The sequence below is a fragment of the Haliotis rubra genome, unplaced genomic scaffold (genome assembly GCF_003918875.1).
Source record: "Haliotis rubra isolate DU_JTF1 unplaced genomic scaffold, ASM391887v1 Scf48, whole genome shotgun sequence".
In the NCBI taxonomy this organism is placed as follows: Eukaryota; Metazoa; Mollusca; class Gastropoda; order Lepetellida; family Haliotidae; genus Haliotis; species Haliotis rubra.
The window spans coordinates 1,785,269-1,808,227 of NW_025767168.1; the positions used below are offsets into that span (position 1 = coordinate 1,785,269).

The 22,959-nt window shown below is 39.1% G+C and overlaps 1 protein-coding gene across 1 annotated transcript in view; it reads right to left on the bottom strand.

Moving 5' to 3' along the window:
- Window positions 1-22,319, bottom strand: part of LOC124291037 (potassium/sodium hyperpolarization-activated cyclic nucleotide-gated channel 4-like) — a 157,514-nt gene extending 135,195 nt beyond the window's left edge. Inside the window, exon 1 of the mRNA XM_046727936.1 lies at window positions 21,541-22,319. Coding sequence (XP_046583892.1) covers window positions 21,541-21,584 — 44 coding nt within the window. The 5' untranslated portion in view covers window positions 21,585-22,319. The remainder of the gene's footprint in view (window positions 1-21,540) is intronic.
- Window positions 22,320-22,959: the final 640 nt, after the last annotated feature.

Below are 22,959 nucleotides of genomic sequence, written 5' to 3' on the forward strand. Positions count from 1 at the left end.
TGGTGTTTCTGACGTCATATCCGGTTTACATTTGTGCCTGAGACACCGTTCAATTACTCTCTGTTTAGCTGAGTAGAATGGTGTTTAGAAAATAAACATCCAGAAAAACGATTCTTTAACGAAGGACAATGGTCAATTTAGCGTCAAACATGATGGAAACACAATGTCTAAGTATTATATGCCGTTGTTAGATCCAGTTCAAAAGACGTTAGATGTTTTTAAAATGTCAATCTGTGATGTAAGAAACACTCATATGGGACAGCCAAGGCTCATCTAATGATTCCCTGGGAAAAGCCCTAAATCCTTTTACACCGTGGAATATTTTGCTCTTTAATGCCGAGCCTTCTGAAGAACCCAAACATTTCTGCCAAAGACATTGATGGGCAATTACATTCCGTCGAGAATCATTTTGTCTTCGTGTTTCTTTGTATGTCCCGATATGGTATCTGTTAGGGTTAATTTGGGACGTGAAAGAACCCATTTGTCGCATTTCATCTCACCTTTATGCTAGTTTACGCACATGTAACAAATGCTCATCTTCCATGCATAAACTACATCCTGTCATTTGAATTGGTTCTGTAGTGGTGTGTTAAAGATTATTTTGCTCCTGTAAGCCATGCACTTTAAGCAACGCAGCTTGAGAATGATAATAACATTACCATTTTTATATAAATATATTTCAGTGACTGGGAAATAAGAAAAACCATTATGTTTCTTTTTCAGAATGATTAAAATTGAGCCTTACATTTTTAAATATATCAGACGCAGAGAGCTTACATTTCGTCAGTGTCACATGGCATGATGTGTACTTTCTCGGGGATTAGATAATGTTTTTAAGACAATTCTCTTTGCAACTAAAATATAAAGGCAATTCTGTAATTTTCCATCTGGAAATATTGACATTAGTATCTGCCAAATAGTCATGTATGCCCATAACTATGATTCGTCTTCATATGCATGAATTACCCCTACGTGCTATGGAAAATTGAACGTTGAATGATCAGAACACCAACTGTAATGATTGATTAAGATGCAATGATTAAAAACAGTAACGACTTCAATCAAAATGCATACCACGTTAAACCTTAATCTACATTAACAAATAAACACTGTATCCGGCATTATCTTCATTTAGAATGATCAGTGTTTGTGATACCAAGCATGCCATGCCAAATATGACTTATGTGCAGAACATACTGACATCCCTATTTTACTAAATATCACGAAAATCTGGGTTAGGACTAGATTTCAGCTGCCCATCCTTGTCGTAAGAACTGATTAACTGGATCGGGTTGTCAGGCTCGCTGACCTGGTTGCTACATCGTATCCTAATTACATAGTTAGATGATCATGATGTTAGTCACTAGATTGTCTGGTTCACACTCGATTATTCACAGACCGCTATAGCTAGGAGATAAAGGACAAACGATCACACAAACAAGTAGGTGTCATTATACGTGTATATCCATGCCATACACTATAGAGGCATGAAATAATAATGATATGCGGTGACCTTGACACAGAGAGGCCAAGGATCTTGGTCACAATATAGAAGGCCTTAAACATCTACCAACTTTTTCTCACACTCATAAGTTTTTACGTTGAAATTTTCTTTCTAGGCATACTTTTACACTAAGATCTTAAAACACATAAAACTCCATCACGATTGAACATGTGGCTTGAGAAGCAAATTGGTTTAAACGCCGTTTTGAATAATGTTTCAGTTATGTCACAGCGTGTCCGCTTCTTGTGGTGTAAAGCCTAAAATGATAGAGCAAGGTTTACTAGTTTGGAAACTCGTCAGGGTATGGTGCTAAGTTCCAACAAACCCGGAAAAACTTCCATATGATTCAGCTCTCCACGGCAACTTCCGGGTACCCCTGTTGAGCGGATAGCGAAGTGAGATACCAGAAACATCTTTCTACTGTTGCTAGAAAAGTCCCTTACAATGATCCACCTTGCCCCAATAGCAATGAATGAATTCGAAGACATATGAACGTTTTGCTCTCTACTCAAACACTAATTATTTGTAGTATGCAATCTACATTAGACATACATAATTATATTTGTGCGCTTTGAGCAGGATATGAAGCCTGGAACGGTGCGTTATAAATATTCGACATTACATTTTTTTATTATTACTGAATGTAATTATTGAATCATTTTTGCTTTGGATCTCCCCTACCTTCAATGACCTTCTAGAAGTCACCATGTTAAGGGTTTCATGTTCTGGCCACTCATGTCCTGTCGAAGACGATTTGAGTATATCTAGCACGTTTAACAATGGATTGTTGATCCATATCCAGCAGAATGTTCATGAATTGTAAATAAGATGTCGACTTCTCAGCTGTCCCTCGGGACCTCTCACCATCTGACCAGTTATTTTCTCTTTATTCAGATGACTTCGACTGGCAATGTATGTTTCTGTGGATGTTTGGGACTCAGTACATAGCTTATAGGAGTAATCAGCATCACTTAACCATCAATTTTATGAAACGACCGGAATTGCAGAATACATGTAAATGTTATAACTGAAGACAGATGTTCGGAATACAGCTATATGGTTGTGTGAACAGCTGTCATTTCGTATGTAGTCCGCAGACAGTCCCACACTTAAATGATGCTTTTAGAATCTGCATTGTGTTCAGTGTGGAACTGAAATTGCACATTCCTTAGAATCTCCATAGTCCGGAAAATGTGGCTGGTCACGTGGGTGGTGAATGATAAGTGTCAATTATTCTTTCTACCTAATGGGAGATACATCTGCATTGAACCCTTCCACTTATGGTAAGAACTCTGGTAAGTATAAGTACTTATAGTTCTTATGCTGCAATTAAGTGCTGTACGTAAGGAATTTATTCAATTTAATTGTAGGTATTTACTATATATAGATGAATGTTCATATACGTCACTCAATAGATGCCAGAGAGGTAATGAGAAGAATTCAGCTTTGGTTTTGCCATGGTTTAATCGTCTCCGTACATGTACCCTTCATTTCAAAATGACTAATTTCGTTTTCAAGAAGTTCCTGTTTTTCATGACTGCCGCCTATTGATCAAAGTAGAGGTTGTTGACATATTCGCTATATGAGGAATGTGTTATTGTGATTTTAACATCAATACGCGGTGGCATTACACAGCTGAAAGCGACGTTAAAAACTTTACCCCGAACTGCATAGCACATGCAATCAATCCAGAGCGGTCGAACTGTGTTGGTGACCCAATGAAAAGAGCTTTCAACATGTGATGATTGCATTCCAGTATAGCAGCATGCGAAGCAAAACAGTTTGTTGTAGTCGTAATTTGCAACTCTGTGAAAAATGTATTCAAACATTGCATTCGGAATTTGCTTTTTAATCAGAGATCCCCTTTGTTGCACAGCTACGTTAGATGATTGCAAGGAACATTTTATTGCAGCATTAGTAAGCATTAAGAGAGAGAGAGAGAGTTAGGTTTAAGGCGCTAACAATGTTTCAGTCACGATGTATCAACCTGGTGTTTTAGAAACTGCTCAATTGATGCAGGTCTCAGACGAAACCAACACAAACAGTTATAGCGCTCTGTCGTCCAATATAATCTGCTGTGGTATATATTGCAAACTGATTACCCTTGGGCCTTGACATTTTGGCTTACGTATCATATATATTCCAAATTATGAATTGAGATCAGGATCTGTGCACAGGGTGTATGCATCCTTTATTGGAGCTCTAATAAGCCACTCTTGCAAACGGGCGGTTGGGTAGCCTAGTAGTTAAAGCGTTCGCTCGTCACGCCGAAGGCCCGGTTTCGATTCCCCAAATGGGTATAATTTGTGAAGCCCATTCCTGGTGTCCCCCGCCGGGATATTGCTGGAATATTGCTAAAAGCGGCGTAAAACCAAACTCACTCTCCCACTCACTCACTGCTGCAAACTCTGGCATTTTATCTGTGCAGGTACGAGGCATTCAGAAAAAACCATAGTTATTACAAAGAACAAATGTCATGATCAGTTAAGGGTATAACTGTCATATATCGATCAGAAATAGTAAGGTTCAAAGATACACGTTATTCTCCCCACTGTTATTTCCTTACCCATTGTTTGATTTAGAGCAGATTTTGTTCAGAGACTGTTGCTGTGCAGGATGGACCAGTTTGAAAGATAACAACATTATTCCAGTCGTTCCTGTGCCAACAGTTACAGGATTTGGTGAATGTGGTTTTCGGTCGATAGCTGCATATATGCTTTGTGATACTGTGGAGTACAGGCGGATTTCAAACATCAAATATTCAAGGCGCCTTCGCGATTGATTAAATATCTCCCTCAAGAAATGATGTTTTCCATCATTGATAGCTATGATGTCATACATGTATACATTTGCCAACTTCTATTTATTATTTGCATTGTGAAGCTTAAACCACAATCACTTTGCTGAAGTGGAATGTATAGAGGGTCATTGAACATGGGGGATAGGGGGTAGTTGGTATACTGAGTACCATTGATAATCATACTTAGCCACCCTAGCTTCTCTGCAGAGATGCGTATCGTAGCCGCGTCTATATTCGATGGTTCTGAGTTCGAATCCCTGACACATCCAAATTAATATTGGCTGTAACAAAGTTGTTGTTATATCCATGACCTGTGTTGTTTCTGCCCTCGATAAAACTGCAACACAGCGGCGATCAATCCGGACTCACTCCCCCATATCCATATCGCTAATCTTTGTCGAGACAGGATCTTTATGGAGGACATGTGCATCTTTAATCCAAACCAGGCGCGATGTAATGGATGCTGATCAATACAGAGTATGCCTGTGTTCATGATCAATGTAATGGTGATAAAGTTGGATCGCAGATGAGAAATAATTCAATTACATATTATCGGACACATTTTAGGTTCCCAATTTACACAGCCTATTTTTTGTGTGGTTCTTGACAAATTCTTAATCATCTAGCCTTTGTCTGGTTTCCATAGATATCTACGATTCAACCAACATGAGAACATGCAATTAACTTCAGAAACGGTCCATAGGGTTTTCAGCGTGACCCTGCGGTGAATGGAATTGTTCGTCTGGTGCCCTGCTGTGCTATTCCAAATAATGGTGTTCTCTTGAGAGAGGACATTCATTTCTTTTGTTGCCAGCTGTAATTCTGATGGTAACCTTAAAAATCAGATGTGACCTTCAGCTTACAAACCTGTCAGAACTTTTAGTCTCGCCTATCAGGATCACACGGTGGAACGTCGGAGTTACCTGGGATCGAGATTACTTGTCAATTATGTGGACGAGAGTATTTGCACTTTAGCATCCCGTGTCCACATGGGCATGATGCAACCCAACACATGGCCGACACTTCACCCTGTGGTGTCACGCATCGTCCGTGATAAAGACCAGTTTTACGAGAATTCAGGATCTATATATAAACTCTCGGAACCGGTTGATTGTATTGGGTGCATTGGCAGCGCATCTGATATGGTGTTCTCGCCTAACGGGTATTGATCCTGTAGGAAGCCAGACAATCTTGTTCTATGATTTGATCGACCTTAAAATAACCTTGGTCTAAAACTGTAGAAGCGGCCGAACAACGCACTGGAACGATGGAGACATGGTATCAAGTATACGTCAGCCTTTGTATGAAAGGCTTTACACGCAAGGTTTCATATACATTCACTGAAAAGATGAATAGTTGTAGGAGCGCGAATCGTAGATTAGAAGTCGCGTGCGCCTGACGTAACGCTGCAGCACTGCTGTACTATATATACTTGTAATTATATAAGTAGTGATGATATATCATATATGTATGTGAAACATCAGCTTCATTACTTCAGGCCTTCCTTCAACATGAGGTTGACGCCGTCATACCCCTGGAACACTGTTCCAAGCGACGTTAAAACCAGTTCAGTTGTTATCAAGATACTGGTAAAACTATTTATATAGTCTTTTTCTCTTCCTAAATTACCTGAAATACTACTCATATCTGTTAGAATATCCTAGAAACATGTCATGCTTTTCTCTTCCAGCTACCTGAGAACTTTGCATATATAAATACATAAAGTATTGTCCTCCTGAGAGAGTACGCAAGTCCCGAAACATTTAATGTAAATTTCAACTTACCAGATTCTTTAAATGTGGTATTTTTGTGATCTTAATTTATGGCTAAATTCGACTTCAATAAATCCAGGTAGGGTACGTGCAGGTAGCAAAAGTACTTTAAGTCGCCATGGTCCCTTGTATGGTAATCTATCTTCAGTTGTTGGCGATCAATAGCCCATTTTTACATTGTATTGTCCAAAACTAGTTTTCTACTTTAAATAATTAGCTAGCTAGTTTTAACTCATTTTGTGATTTAATCTAGTAATTTTACTGTCCTTCGTTGACAGGGTTTTATATATTATATGTACGTATTATGAATTTAGAACTAGTTTTAGTCACGATATGGCTGAAATATATCACTCACTCACTCACTCATTCACTTTGCGTATATTATCTGTTGGTGGACTGGTCCATATGCCATGCGAGATATGTTTAATTTCGTGACGTGCTTCCAAGATAACAATCGAAAGTCATTGAGTAGATGAGATGGAGTAGCACAAGGACTACATCTATGTTACAGCGTCAGAGTGAGTGGGTGAGTATGGTTTTACGCCGCTTTTACCAATATTCCAGCCACTTTACGGCGGGATACCAGAAATGGGCTTCAAATATTGTACCCATGTGGGAATTGAACCCGGGCCTTCCGCGTAACGAGCGAATGCTTTAACCACTAGGTTACGGCCACCGACCTACAGCGTCAGAGATGAATGTGACACATAGGTGAAATCAACACATCCATCCAATGATGAGAGACCATCGAGAAGGACCGTGACGAGGATGTTACAAAGCTCAGCGAATCCTGCCACGTGTTCTGCAGAGCTTACCCATGGGTCACGAGTGTCCCTATTTACTATTACATGAAAAACATTGTATGGCTTAAATTTTACATTTCACTGTGTAACGTAAACTTTACACCTGGAAGTTAAAAACGCACCTCCGTGTTTTCTACCATGTATGTACAACGATAATGTATTACTCGTGTCAGGTTTGAAATACGATGTGCAAATATTCCGGGCTGAGGCTCTTGACTAACAGAAACACAGAAAATGATACAGGTATTGATGACAATGTTCAGTATTCTCAATGCCTGAATACCTGTTTTCACAGAATTATAAACGAATTAAAATGGGAACCATTATCTCCATACGTCTTGGAAAACGTATAGTCGGGTATAAATACCCATTACTGTCCTGAAACGTTCATTGTAATCTTGAAAATGAATCAAATCCTTAAACTTAGTGGCTATTATAATTGCTGCGTTTTCACTGCCAAAATTAAACTAAAATTCCATGTTGCCTTACATCAGATTTTGCTAGGAAATGCATGCAATATCGACATGCTTGAGTCATTGGAACATGTTTGGAACATTCTTGGACTTCGGCTGCAGGTAACGGATCCACCAGTGAGGATCTGGCAGTTTGTACAGAATCTGGCAGTTATAGCGGCAGCAGTTGACCCTTTTAGAAGCCTGAGAAGACTCACTGCATAAATGCAAAGTAATGCTCATTCTCCCATGTTCAATGGTTTCAACGGAAAGCACTTAAGTTTCGTTGAACCAGCACAATGTTTCACGCACACGTACACATACACACGTATTGGTGCAGGAGTGATGGAGACACATGACATTCGAGTGCAACTCGAATTTTGATTAATGCCTTCATAATGGTCAGACGTCCAAACATACAAACCTAATTTCCCAGGATATGTCAATCCTTGGTCCGAATCCAGAATCATCACGATTATGATACTTAATTTGTCAGCATAATATTCGTGAACAATCGCTTTTGAAAGTTAGTAAATGTTTCGATCTCAAATATTTTCGTTTTTTTCGTCACAACAAACCTATGCTTTAATGCTTTTGAATAATATCTGTGACGGTGCCGACGGTGGAGCAGGACACGGCCAAGACATTCGTGAATGATTTGTCATTTTATTTACATGTCTACAAAAACACCTCAGTGATGGGCTAGGCATTTTGAAATTGTTTAAGAATGGCAAAGACCAAATAAACATTCACGTTATATAAACCTTATGACAAGCAATTACCTAAACTGGCCAGTTTGAAAACAACATGTTCATAGCAAACCGAATTTATGAAAACTTATAAACACACAGTGCCCAGTACTTGTTTTAACAACTGGTCAAGAGGTCACCTTGTTAACTCGATGACCAATATGATGATGTACAACGCATCGTCCGATGATTACTGCAAATGACATGTTCGCTATAGCGAGTGAAACATCGTCTGTCGTACAGACGTCTTACACGATATCGGGGAGAGATGACACTCTACCCAATTAGGTAAACGTTGTACTTGAGATCCACTAAGAGATGCGCTCCGTCTTGTTTGAAGACCGTGTTTTGTCAGAACACGACAGCTTTGACAGCTATCAGAAGAGAGTGATCCCTATTATTCCATGGTTTCCATTCTGCCTTGAAGTAGCCGCAAATCTCACAGCCAATCATGTACTCGCTTCCACCTGTCCTCCTAGCGCCCGGGATTCATGTCACAGCCTCCGGATGTTTAGTGGACTACAGTCTGCAACGTGCAACGCTCAGGGTGTTCTCAGATTCTTGACACGAGATCCAGTCACCAAAGACGTGGTCAACGCACAGAGGAGTGTTAATGTTTAAAGTCATAGAACCAGATTGTTGCTTTCGAATTTTGATTCAGCTTATAGAAATATGGGAAATTGGCATTGCAAGCCGTTACTGTGCTAAGGTTTCAGGATTATATACACCACTCCGGATATCACGAAGTCGGAGAAAACCTCAACATGAATTCCTTATATTAGTTAAACGATCAAACAATAACCAAATTATCAAACTGATGGCCCTTTCTTAGGAGTCAGATTACTCCATATACAAGGAAGAGAACAACGATTATTAGACATACTTATTTCAATTTACATACGTTTGGACATAATTCTTGCACATATTGTTTGGGCTGGTAATGCATGCTTGTAAATGTCATATTAGTCACCATTGTTTAGCCATTTATGTTTTTTAGGCTTATATGACATAAACTGTCACCATATATATGACACATACTATTCACAACTGTGTAGACTAATATGTTACGCTTGTAAATATGACATACCATATTAGTCACAATTGTTTAGGCTTATATGACATACCATACTAGTCACCATTGTTTAGGCTTATATGACATACCATACTAGTCACCATTGTTTAGGCTTATATGACATACCATACTAGTCACCATTGTTTAGGCTTATATGACATACCATACTAGTCACCATTGTTTAGGCTTATATGACATACCATACTAGTCACAATTGTTTAGGCTTATATGACATACCATACTAGTCACCATTGTTTAGGCTTATATGACATACCATACTAGTCACCATTGTTTAGGCTTATAAGACATACCATACTAGTCACAATTGTTTAGACTTGTAAAACGGCTAATCAAAGCATTTACAAGCAAGTAAAGGGTAGTCACTGTTTTCACACTGACTGTAATATTTGTTGTAGAAATGCGTTCATTCTGCTACTTCAAGTTCAACTACTTAGTTCTTGAATGAAAAAGACTAACCGCGGCGAATACTGACAATCATGCTAAAACGTCATAACACAATATTGACTTACCATTTACACTAACACATAGTGCTGATGGTGAGTATACATGTGTAAATGATTGGGTTTAACACTATTTGCTCTTATATTGTGGTACTGAGATCAATACTGCAATCTCGAAGGACTTTCTGCATAATCAATTGTTGCGTTTCACGGAAGATGGCAGGAACACTTCCGGACATGCTCATTAACATCGTCAGACAATGTACCTAAGACATTATGTAATAGAGGAAATAGCGAGAAACATAATGTGTGTTATAGTGTGTTAAATCTATCTGTTTGGGTATGCAGTAAACAACGGATAACACGAACACAGCGGGAAAACTTATTTTGGTTCGTTACAACCGTAGTTCGTTGATCGTTTTGCAACTGAAATATAATCAAGTGATACGGAAAAAGGAAAGCGAGAATTTATGTGCGTCAACGTCTTTATTATTCGGAGTTTTCACCTGAAGAGGGAGTAGGAATATACTCCGAAACGTCATGGTCCTCAAAATACAGAAGTTGACATTCATACATTGTCGCCTTTATGTGTATCATTTCTATATGGCATTCAAAGACCCAAGAACAAACTGTTCGGTAGAGGCGTGCAAGCTATAAAGGTAGTTTACAGTCGTAGGTATTGGCTCAGATATTTCATTTGTCATCAGCACGGATGTCCCGGATTGTATCTCTTATCAGGTCACCGTACATTTGGTTATTTACCTTTTTGTAATACAGCGTTTTGTTACAGCGATATACCATACGCTTAGCCCTCTTTCTGTCACGTGATCAATATCTGATATGATTTGTTGTGGTAATTTTAATAATATACAATTTTTGTCGTATTAAGAGTTGGTACAGGTATGCAAAGATCTGGAAACACATGACGTTAATATGGTAGTTAAAGTGCGTTTCAGTACAGTCCAATCTCTCATCATTGGGAATCACAGCCGAAACGATAGCATGAGGAATAACAGGTTTAGCAGCCAGACCGCCGAATGCCTTACTTTCCTTTGTGTGACATGGGTGGATGGTTTCATTTAATGCAAAAAGGGGTGGTGGGGTAGCCTAGTGGTTAAAGCGTTCGCTCATCACGCCGAAGACCCGGGTTCGTTTCCCCACATGGGTACAATATGTGAAGCCGATTTATGGTGTCCCCCGCCGTGGTATTGCTAGAACCGGCGTACAACTAAACTCACTCACTCACTCATTTAACACAAAACATCTCCTTAAAATTGTTTGACTTGTTTTACTTAATCAATGTACGTAATGTACTGACAATTTTACAACAACATGTTAAGATATATGTGTGGCTGAATTATATGTAAAGCAACAATGCGATATGTGGCGGTTAAGCAGTTTTGTACCATGAAACGTTCCCATGTTTGTTCAGATGAACAGCTGCATGTCTTTGTGACGGGTGTGCCGATCGAGCAGGACACGCTATCGCGAACGTTTGGTATCGTCCGTATTTCACAGTGATTCATAGCATATGCTTTTGGACTCGTACAATGGACTCTTTTATCAGGGATTCCTTACGCTAATGGAAAGGATGTGACGCTATGTTCAAAATGACGTAGGACTAAATATCCTTATCTTGACTCTGAGATGATTTCGAAATAACCGTTAGTGTTGTGTAACCAGTATGGAGCTACAGTAAGTATATTTGAGTTAGTAATAGGCTACTGAACAGAAGCAAAGGTGTTGCTCAATATTGAAATAGTGAAATCAATATTCAAATGAAAAACCTGATACAAAGTCATCCTCGAGGAGTGTTATATAAATATTGATGATACACGAACGTTTCAAGCGATCTTGTGATGTGACACTTCTAGTCATATGGCACTCACACTCAACGTGACTATCTTCAACTGATGTCTGCACCGAAACGACGAGACCATGGGTACACTTGACAAATATCCACTAAATTAATCATAGTCATCATAACAAGTATCATGGATAACAAAACTCTTTCTTATACATACACGTCTTAGGGCCATATATTCCCTATTCATTCACCATGAATTTGAATGGACAAAAAGTAGCCGTGGAATGTTGTGTATGGATAAATAAGAAAGTTGGTATCCAACAGATTACATCCATGTTTTAAATGCCTATAAAAGATCTCAACCACAGTTGTATTTATTATTAAAGAACCGGTTATCAGATCGATAGTTGTCAATTAATAACAGCCATGAGTTGCCGGAATCAGCAGATAGCTGTGGAGAAGTAATCCGATTCCAAATGCCTTTGTCAGCACTCGCTACCTTCCATAACAAGATGGTCGACATTCAACTTGTTCAGGAATGACCCGAGGTGGTCATAGGTATCTCACGTTATCTTATTTCCAATGGTAGACTGGGTGATGTACTCAACACAACCTACAAAGGTTAAATTTAAGTCAAATTTAATTTTATTAACAAGTGTCGGTGTCCTGTCTTTACACTAAGACTTGTGTAACTCGCAAGCTTTAACATGCAAGAAAGTCAGTCGTGGTCAGTCAACTGTGCTCTGTATTAATACATGTCTCACCAGGAGTGGCTATACATGATACGTGGATATACATGATACGTGGATATAAATGATACGTGGATATCCATGATACGTGGATACATGATACGTGGATATACATGATACGTGGCCAGAACTGCTGGAGCTGCGACAGGGCAGCTCTATCTATGGCTATACAAACGTATGTGGCAATGGGGAGAGATTGGGTTGAGATATCGTGGTTAGATTTACGGCATGTCGTATGTGACAATGGGGAGAGATTGGGTTGAGATATCGTGGTTAGATTTACATCATGTCGTATGTTGCAATGGGGAGAGATTGGGTTGAGATATCGTGGTTAGATTTACATCATGTCGTATGTGGCAATGGGGAGAAATTGGGTTGAGATATCGTGGTTAGATTTGCAGCATGTCCATAATGTGGCTGAGCATAGACAAATTGTTCCCAACGTTCGTAGGTGTCAACGATGCCGCTGGGGTACGACGGCATACTACAACAGCCAATGCTTATCTGTGACTCATCCTGGGACAGTTCATACATGCCTTGTTGCTTCCATACAAGTAGATCATTTTCCAACAAACATAAAGTTTACATGTTCAGAAACCACTATATTGTGTCAGACTAACATCGAGCCGTGACTCACACCACACTTCTCTAAAAAATAAATAATAATTTTCTCTCAATAATACTATCAGTAGGGAAGCTACTGTATAATTTATTCCTCCAAAAATTACGTATTTAGATTCGAATAAATTAATCGACTCTCGCGCCCTCTACTGGCCGAACCTTATTTCAAGCGAAACCCATAGAGTTATGTCCCTTGGAGCGCTCTTTACGAATACCCTATAGAGATTGAGACCAGTTCGGCAAACACCCACAACACCGCGTGCGACAGATTTCGATGTACGGAGCAATCGTTTACATTCCCTACATGGCAAGTGTTCTGTGTTTGGAAGCTGTTCGCTTCGAAGTTCAATGATCGATTTCAGGCAAGTCGTAAGGGATAATAAGTCATTTATTGCATCAATAGGAAGTTAAAGGTGGTGCATAAGCCCCAATATATATAATATAGGCCAAAATATTGTCGAAAATGTGTGATATTGTGCCTTTCAGCACATCAGTGGTGGTGGTTTATTTCAGAAAAGTAATATAGGCCATAGGCCCAGGTTACACATCGAAGATTACAGAGTGAGAAAGTATAAATGGTGATAATGTTTTTAAGATGCCTGCATTTGATGACTGCAGAAGCGTATTATATTTTTGCATTGTTGGATATTCATAAAATTGTAACGGGATGTACAGACGCCGCAATGTAATTTATTACAAATAAGCAAGAAGTGATATCCATCTTCTATATATGGCAGTTTAGATATATTACATAATCTGTCATTTCTAGCCTCTCCGATATACCTGCCAGTTTCTATTCGTGGTTATGAGACCCCGATGTAAACTAAGCAAGAGCACGTCTATGTTTAAACTAGCTAACTGTGAAGATATAAGATTCAACACCGAACATATCTTTAAACAGCGATTATCCAAATGTTTTTGTGCCTTGTATTAGTGCTGAATGCCAGTCGTGTTGATACGTAACTTTGAATCTGCCTAGAAATTCATTTAAAAATAGCGTTTCACTTCGAACCATCTGTTCTTGCCAAACCAATCCAAATCCATAGACTTCTAATGTATGCTTTATCCTAGATACACAGCTCTTGCAACCATTACTTTCCATTTGTACAAACATATTATAACATTTCTTTACATAACGCTCATTTGACATTTTTAATAATTTACACCAATATTTAATAGCCATTTTGATGGTATAAATATACAATGGATATCTTCCACATTCGCCTCGCACAACATGCGGCTGAAACAGAATTTTATTCCTAGAAATCGTTTACAAGCTGCTACATGTACAACTTCTATTTCGTTAACAACATTCAGTCCCCATATTTCTGCACCGTATAATAAAATTTGGCAAACTTTGGTCTCGAAAATCTTAAAGAACAAGTCAAAAAGGTAATGGCTTAAACATTGACACTGATCTAAAATACCAAATAAAACTTTGTGAAAACTCAGTGAAAAATATGATGTTCTATTTCCACAAATGTCTTTTTTTCGATTTACGATTCAGTGCATCATGCAACGATACGATGATACGATACAGTTAATGATACAACATCTCCTAAGCCAACTCCCCTAGTCGCTTAACGTTTTTATACGATTAACTTACTTCAACAAAACTTTGCTACAATATTCCCTGAAACTTGTTTTCCTTATCCTGATGAAGATAAGACATATCTTTTACCTTTACATTTGCTCAAGGGATATTTACATATGAAATGTAGCATCGTTGCCAATAAACACTATTTAATCCATTATACAAAGACGTTTTTGAATTGAGTTAAAACCGTAATCGCCCCATAGAACGGCGTATCATTCAGTTTTTATGTCAAAAACAATGATCTGGGTACGTTGTAAAGAGTATGTTTTGTTCCTTGTATTCAAACCATTGTCTATCACTTCAAAAATATATGACAATAGCATATATAGCGTATAATCTGTTATTTACACGCTAGTTGATGGCAACTATCTTACGACAGAGACAGTACCTGGCAGCATCGTGTTTTATGAACAGAATATGTACTTTCAGAAGAAGAGCCAATACTAGACTAGACCCTTGCACTCGCATTAAATTCGTGATGCATTAATTTCATGATTTACAGTAAATATGTCTCTCTTAAGCCGGAAATTACAAAGAAAACACACCCAAGGACGATTGGTCAATAACCACTCTCATAATTCACTAGTCTTATTTTTTGTGGAAAAAGTTCAACATCAACACCCAATCAATATGAACAATATATATCGTACACATACAGGCGACCCTTATCAATTACCATACCCGATACAGACAAGGATATGAATAGTGCTAGCAGAAAAATGTTCAGGGGCTGAGAGGGATGCTTCGGAAATTTCGGTAAATCACAAACAGGTTTGTCAGCTTATCAAAAAACATGATTTACGGTCATGTATGCCCAAGATGCGTCATTAACCATAGGAGAGGCGTTTTTATAGGACGGAAAAGACGATCAATCTAGATTTTCGTAATTGCGAACTTTATTATAGACCACGTGATGAGGAAAGATTGTGGTTCATTTGCCCGAGTTTCCTCTGTTGTCATTAACTCAGATCAGTACTACTAAAGCATCAGATTGAAATGTTTCTTTACGCATTGCTTTCTATTTCGGGTCTTCGTAATGGAAAATGTCGATAAACATATTTCAATGAGGTTTTAGGAGCTCCTTGACAGTTGGGGTTATATAGTTCATCGTTGTAGCCAAATAAATGACTACATTTTATTGCAATAGAATCGGTGATGTTCGTGCATGCGTTTCTTTATACTAGTCAAAAATAATCATTTTATTTAATTTACATAAACATGAAAACATATCCGTATTTCTTTTCAGTATTTTCAACCTGAGTCATAGACACTTGCTCGTGGTCCGAGTCATACAATCGACGATATTTTTAACTGAGGTTTCTTGTGAAATGTGGAAAGGGGTTTGTCGTTTCATTTTTGGCGATGAGTGAGTGAGTGTGTTCAGTTTTACGCCACACTCAGCATAATATGAACATCTATCTACGCAATTGGGATACGATGATGTGTGCCAACCAAGTCAGCCAGCCTGACCACCCGATCCCGTAGGTAGCCTCTTACGACAAGCATGGTTTACTGAAGATCAATTCTAACCCTGATCTTCACGGGTCTTTTTGGCGATGAGTTCCCTCAAGATTCTGTAAGAAGGTCAATCAATGCAGCTTAAATAAATTAATATGAACGAAGCACATAAATAGTCCGTGGTATCTAGTCCATCGCGATGCCATGCAGGCATGTAAAATTGATTTGACTCTACACTTGCAGCGAGAAAACATTGTCATATCTGAACCATGTTTCCTTAAACACCAAACACATTAGGTGTAGCCTCGTATAAACATAATAATCTTGACACGCAGACATTTAGATGCCATGAGTACAAACCCATTCCTGAGGAACATCAGCTGTGATATCGATGGAATAACATAAAATGCATACTCACTCGTTCAAACCAAACCTACGAAAAAATACTTAAAGGTTAAAAGGTACTAGAATTTCACTCATCGTGAAAACAACTCAAATACTGTATATCCTGATCCGGCAATATGACGGAAAACACAGACGGGCGTTATGTAGTTAGTTGTATTTCCCTTGCTGACCTGGTTGTGGTGATAAACAAATGACAATTCTACAACACATCCACACATCCCGTTAAGCTGTTATCACCAGCCAATGAGATCATTTTACATCGCCTTTATAACCCAGCATAACACTTAGACACAATGACTACCGGAAAACGCCTGGGTCAACTGTTCTACAGGGTTATTTACAGTAAGTTACTTTCGTCCACGATGCCGTTATTAGTACGTCGTCATTGTCTGGGCCGTCGGTTGTCAAGCACAATTAAACAGCAAACGCTTGCTGCCTAGTTTAGTGGAAGACTTAACAAGATCTCCACTTCTCTTGGCAGTGTCTTCACCCATTGTTAACATCTAGGCACACTTAGTGATTGCCATTATGGTAGAACTAAAATGGCTGGCTGTCGTTTGTATGTTAGCTTTATGTGTTGAGATATTCATATAATATGACGTCAATATATCCATGTCACTGGGTCATAAAAGACTCGGCGCTCATCGCTGTCAGATCGGCATCTTGATGTTCATTATGGTGTTATTGGGGAATTGGTTATGCATGAAGTTTATTCATTAACAGTTTAATAGTAAACGTATGCTTTCATCATTCATAATTATTTTGATATAGGTTATCTGATGTGTGTCGTCAAGTGTATCCATGTATTGTAGATGTTTTATTAACTTAATGTTTGATTTCATACAATACCGAAACTAGTACTATGTAAATATTCCTTGTTTATTTATGGCCATTCTGTGCCACCTTCTGATTTGTAAATATCTGTTCGTAAATATTTCGTATTTTGGGGTAGCTTATCTTCAGCCCGTTAGTTTGGCGCCAACACCTCCGCTGTTGGTTTTATAGGTCGTTTGCTACTCATGTATTCGTTTTTTCTGAAAACATCTTTCTGGTTGTTTTCGGGGCATTTAGGTGACACTGCTAGCTTGTGCAGGCTGCTTTGTCTGAAAACCCCCTATGAGGCCGAAACGTAACCAGTCAACACGCAGTTTGAGACGTATGGCGGGAATAATGATGTGAACATCCCCAATCATGTTCATACTCTGTGTACATTCGCAACACCTTGATCCTAATAATTATTTACATCAACAAAATATTCACTGAAATTTGACAACGACATGATCAAAATGTGTAAAGCAGGCGTTACATTAACTGTTGCCTTGTCAAATGATTGTGTTGGTTAAGGGTGTGTTGCAGGATGGCGAGTGAATGACTTGGGTAACCTTGTCTAAAGTTTCTTTGTTAAGAGTGTGTTGCAGGATGGCGAGTGAATGACTTGGGTAACCTTGTCTCAAGTTTCTTGGTTAAGAGTGTGTTGCAGGATGGCGAGTGAATGACTTGGGTAACCTTGTCTAAAGTTTCTTGGTTAAAAGTGTGTTGCAGGATGGCGAGTGAATGACTTGGGTAACCTTGTCTGAGGTTTGTTGGTTAAGGGTGTGTTGCAGGATGGCGAGTGAATGACTTGGGTAACCTTGTCTCAAGTTTGTTGGTTAAGAGTGTGTTGCAGGATGGCGAGTGAATGACTTGGGTAACCTTGTCTGAGGTTTGTTGGTTAAGAGTGTGTTGCAGGATGGCGAGTGAATGAGTTGGGTAACCTTGTCTCCCGTTTGTTGGTTAAGGGTGTGTTGCAGGATGGCGAGTGAATGAGTTGGGTAACCTTGAATGAAGAGTTTGCAGGATGGCGAGTGAATGAGTTTGGTAACCTTATCTGGTTAACCTTGCAGGATGGCTGAATGAGTTGTTTCTGGTTAAGGTTTGGTTAAGGGTGTGTTGCAGGATGGCGAGTGAATGAGTTTGGTAACCTTGTCTAAAGTTTGTTGGTTAAGAGTGTGTTGCAGGATGGCGAGTGAATGACTTGGGTAACCTTGTCTGAGGTTTGTTGGCAAAGGGTGTGTTACAGGATGGCGAGTGAATGACTTGGGTAACCTTGTCTAAAAGTTTCTTGGTTCAGAGTGTGTGGCGAGTGAATGCAGTTTGATGGCAGGATGGCGAGTGAATGACTTTGGTAACCTTATCTCAAATTTCTTGGTTAAGAGTGTGTTGCAGGATGGCGAGTGAATGACTTTGGTAACCTTATCTCAAGTTTGTTGGTTAAGAGTGTGTGTTGCAGGATGGCGAGTGAATGACTTGGGTAACCTTGTCCTTGTCTGAAAGTTTGTTGGTTAAGAGTGTGTTACAGGATGGCGAGTGAATGACTTGGGTAACCTTGTCTCAAGTTTTTGGGTTAAGGCGAGTGTTGCAGGATGGCAGAGTGAATGTCTGAGGTTTGTTGGTAACCTTGTTGGCAGGATCTCAAGTTTCTTGGTTAAGAGTGTGTTGCAGGATGGCGAGTGAATGACTTTGGTAACCTTGGTTTCTTGGTTAAGAGTGTTGCAGGATGGCGAACCTTGTCTAAAGTTTCTTGGTTAAGAGTGTGTTGCAGGATGGCGAGTGAATGACTTGGGTAACCTTATCTCAAGTTTCTTGGTTAAGAGTGTGTTGCAGGATGGCGAGTGAATGAGTTGGGTAACCTTATCTCAAGTTTCTTGGTTCAGAGTGTGTTGCAGGATGGCGAGTGAATGACTTGGGTAACCTTGTCTAAAGTTTGTTGGTTAAGAGTGTGTTGCAGGATGGCGAGTGAATGACTTTGGTAACCTTATCTCAAGTTTGTTGGTTAAGAGTGTGTTGCAGGATGGCGAGTGAATGACTTTGGTAACCTTGTCTGAGGTTTGTTGGTTTGGGGTGCGTTGGAGGATGGCGAGTGAATGACTTGGGTAACCTTGTCTCAAGTTTTTGGCTGACCACATGTTGCAGGTGATTCCATGATTGCGTGATTGCGTGAGTGAGTGATTGCGTGAGTGAGTGAGTGAGTGAGTGAGTGAGTGAGTGAGTGAGTGAGTGAGCGAGCGATGAACTTAAGAACGTCCCATTCTGTCGGCGATTCAACCACAGCTGCAAAACATGTACCTTATACATATTGATTTCGATTACCAACGTGTATGGTAATTGTATGGAATGCCGCCCACGTGTACCGACGAGACAGGAGTCGGGGAAACAGTGACGCTCGTGCATACACGGCGGATGTTGTTTTTCCCTCTCCCGTAATTGTCGACACTTAAATCTATCACGTCCGCAATCAACAAACGGATCGTATTTCAGATGTCATCACACCCACACTAGTTGACACGACCAAGTGTTATTCGTTCTGATTGATGTGTATGTCAACGCGGAGCAGGGTCTGTTAACATCCAAATAGTTTAACAGCTATCGGAAACCTAATAAACAAATATGAACATTTATTTCTGGGTCATGTACTCCTCGATGAATGAATGCCATAAAGCGATTGATTCAATGTTACTCAGATATTGACGTAGAAGCATTGATTCGAAGAACTGCAGACCATCATTTGGTCAGCACGGCAGAGAAGTACGGTCTAAGCAGATAAGGTGATGTTATTATTGCCAAATCACCAAGGCAGTACTGTTTACCTTTCTCTGACGACACAATGCCACTAAATGTATGTCTGCTTTATTTCTGAGAAACATTGCTTAGGGAAGGCGAGTCGTATAACATAAACATATTAAGGAACTCATATATCTCACCCAACTGTGGGAATACAATGAATTTTAAGGAAATGATAATTTACGTAAAATATATACTTATTAAAGACACACCATTATACGTGGTAAATTACAAATGTATTGAGTTACAATAAAAAACATATTTATGTGATAAGTGTGCACGAATGTTCAAATGCTGATATACATAAGCAAGGCAGTGCACTACCAGGCCTATGGAGGCTGGTATTTATATAATGTTCGACGTTGAGGTGGCACGTCAATATAACGCCGAAACGCCAGCTGATCCGCGACACAGAACACGTTCAAGAAGACATTCGTGATTTCATTATTCATCTCGTATCAGAATATTTATGTAGTGTCTCCGTTGCCCTTGAACGTCCTTTCGTGTTTACTGTAGGTAGTGCGAGAGGAAGCGTGACACCTGAGACATCCTGATATTGCGTGGCTAACATGCTCAGTAAGTCATGACTTCGTTGGTGAATTGTATTGATGTCTTTCATTAAGTGGTAATATGGGTAGGCTGACATGGAATGATTAATAAATATTAGTTTTGATTAACAGGCATTGTGTTAAAGCTGATATTTATGCTTTATGGTGCAGTAGAATAGGGATAAGTTCTTGTATAAAACTTTAAAAGAAGTTGGTAAATTTTTACTGAATCCTTTCCCATGTATGTATAATTCAAATTGGTAACATGAATCCTTATCATAGAAAGTTAAATATTAAAGGGCACGGTTCCACTGTACTATGTTTCTAGCTGTTTCTTGGGTTTTGGATACAAAAGACATAAGTGAGACACACGTCGTCTTTGTCTTAAAGATCATGCACCATGCTATACTGTGGTATATTCTTTAAAATACACAACGAACCTTACCAGAAATACACGCTACCATTAATGGGTAATTTAAAAATGCAACAATCAATCTGAGAATAACACAGATCGCAAGTACGTAATCCATATCAAAACTTGTACATACAGATTGTATTTATTTTGGTATATAGGTATTAAAAATCCTGATTGCAGTAGTGATTAACCATATATACTCATGATATGATGCTGCTCGGCAAAACTAGTTTACCATTTTCTTTCGAGCGATATATTAACATCCGTTCTAACCGATGATAACCGAAGCAGTACCAGACCTACTGGAAAATGTCGTAATTATCAACTGAAGCTGTCCTTTATTCTTTCCCAGAGCGCTTTACGACTGTGGAAGCATTTAGAAACATTTGAAGACATGACGATCATCTCATTGATCCCTTTGTGCTTCAGTGTATATTGAGTTTACCGAGTGCACGGAACAAATCAATACATCTTCAGTCTCATAAATGACGATAGTCCTGACACGTCGTCCGCTACGTTATTCCAGTGGCATCAAGTGTTAGGAAATATACAACATGTACCTCTTTCTGGTATTGAGCTATCCAACATGGTTTCCATTCATGACATCACCATCAGAAATAGATCTCCCTAACTGCTTCCTAGTTTACACTGAGCTAATGCATTGAATGTAAATTTCATGTTAATTTCATTTCTGTTGAAATGTAACTGTAACAGGAGATGTACTTACCTCTTCCTTGGAGGAGGCGACTCGTCTTCGGAGGATGTATCCATGTTTTCTTCTATTTGTATATAGAATCTCTTTCTACGTCACCGCCCATTGATGGGTTCGACACAGTGAATACACACACCAACGTATTTCATCGCCCTTATATCTCCATATCAAATCTATAAATCTATTTCTGACACGAAACAGCAAACAAAGCGCATTGTGCCATTTCTAGCAGCAACTGTTTACCCACTAGAGTCTGTTTTTATCCTTCACTCTCTTTTAAATAGCCATGGTTGTTCTCTACTTGTTAATGCAGTTATCGAGGACACTAGCCGAGAAACTTTCCACTGCTGGAATAGCCTGGTCTGAGCGATGACACAGAGTTACGTCAGGGTTATGCGCTTGCGTGACGATCATCCTGGATTCGAACTCAAGAAGGAAGTACACAGGAGGTGATTTAGGGAAGTATCAAGCCATTAGCAACTTAAGCCATTGTAGGAGGACCAGAATATCTCCAGGAGACTCTAAATCACAAGGAAAACAGCTGCTGGGATTTACCAATTCATGAAGACCGAATGTTCCAATTGAGAATGTTTATAGTGCACAATTACTTGTCATCGACCAGTTCCGTACACGCATAATGTAACGTGAAGGTTGTGAGGCTGTCATCGCATGACTACTGAACACAAAGGTCCGACTCAGCTAATGTGTTGTGAACTTTGATGTGTGTAATAACCATCCCGCATCAGTCGATTCCACTCAGGCCAAAGGCTGGGTCTGTATGTATGTTTCCAATTCCAACAACATATTGTGAGACTGATGAGCTGATGGTAACTGGATCTCTTGTTGCTGAGGGTGAATAAACCAGAGGTAACTAAATATATGTTACACTAGACACGACATGATCTAATCACTCACCTTTACGACTGTCGTATGAGATAAGACAGCCAGGCACCGTGTGTTTATTTGTGTCAACTCTGGACAGGCACGCCACAATAGGTTGCTATGAAGGATATAATCTTTGCTAAAAGTGAGTAAGTATAAATAACTGTATCTGCATAAAATAAACTAGCTTATCCCAATATTCTTCAAATATTCTTTCCGTGAATATTTGAATTAAATATAGGAAGAAAAGGATTTTTAAGCGAAATCACAATGGTAGTTGCTCTAGTGAACGAAAACAAGTGCAAGTATCACTTTCAGTAAATCATCGAAGCCATTATTACGTCATACGATACCATGACGCCACTAAACTAAAACATTGAGAGAACACACAGAGGAATTAAGTGAAATCTTGAAGTTTTATCACGAAGAAACTTTGTACTAGAATAGCCAAATGATTTGGTAAAACTTGCGTGATACCGAGGCATGAAAAACATCAATATTTGAACTGTTGTTTGCGAAATATCTGACAAAGGAATTGACTAAGCATTTTGA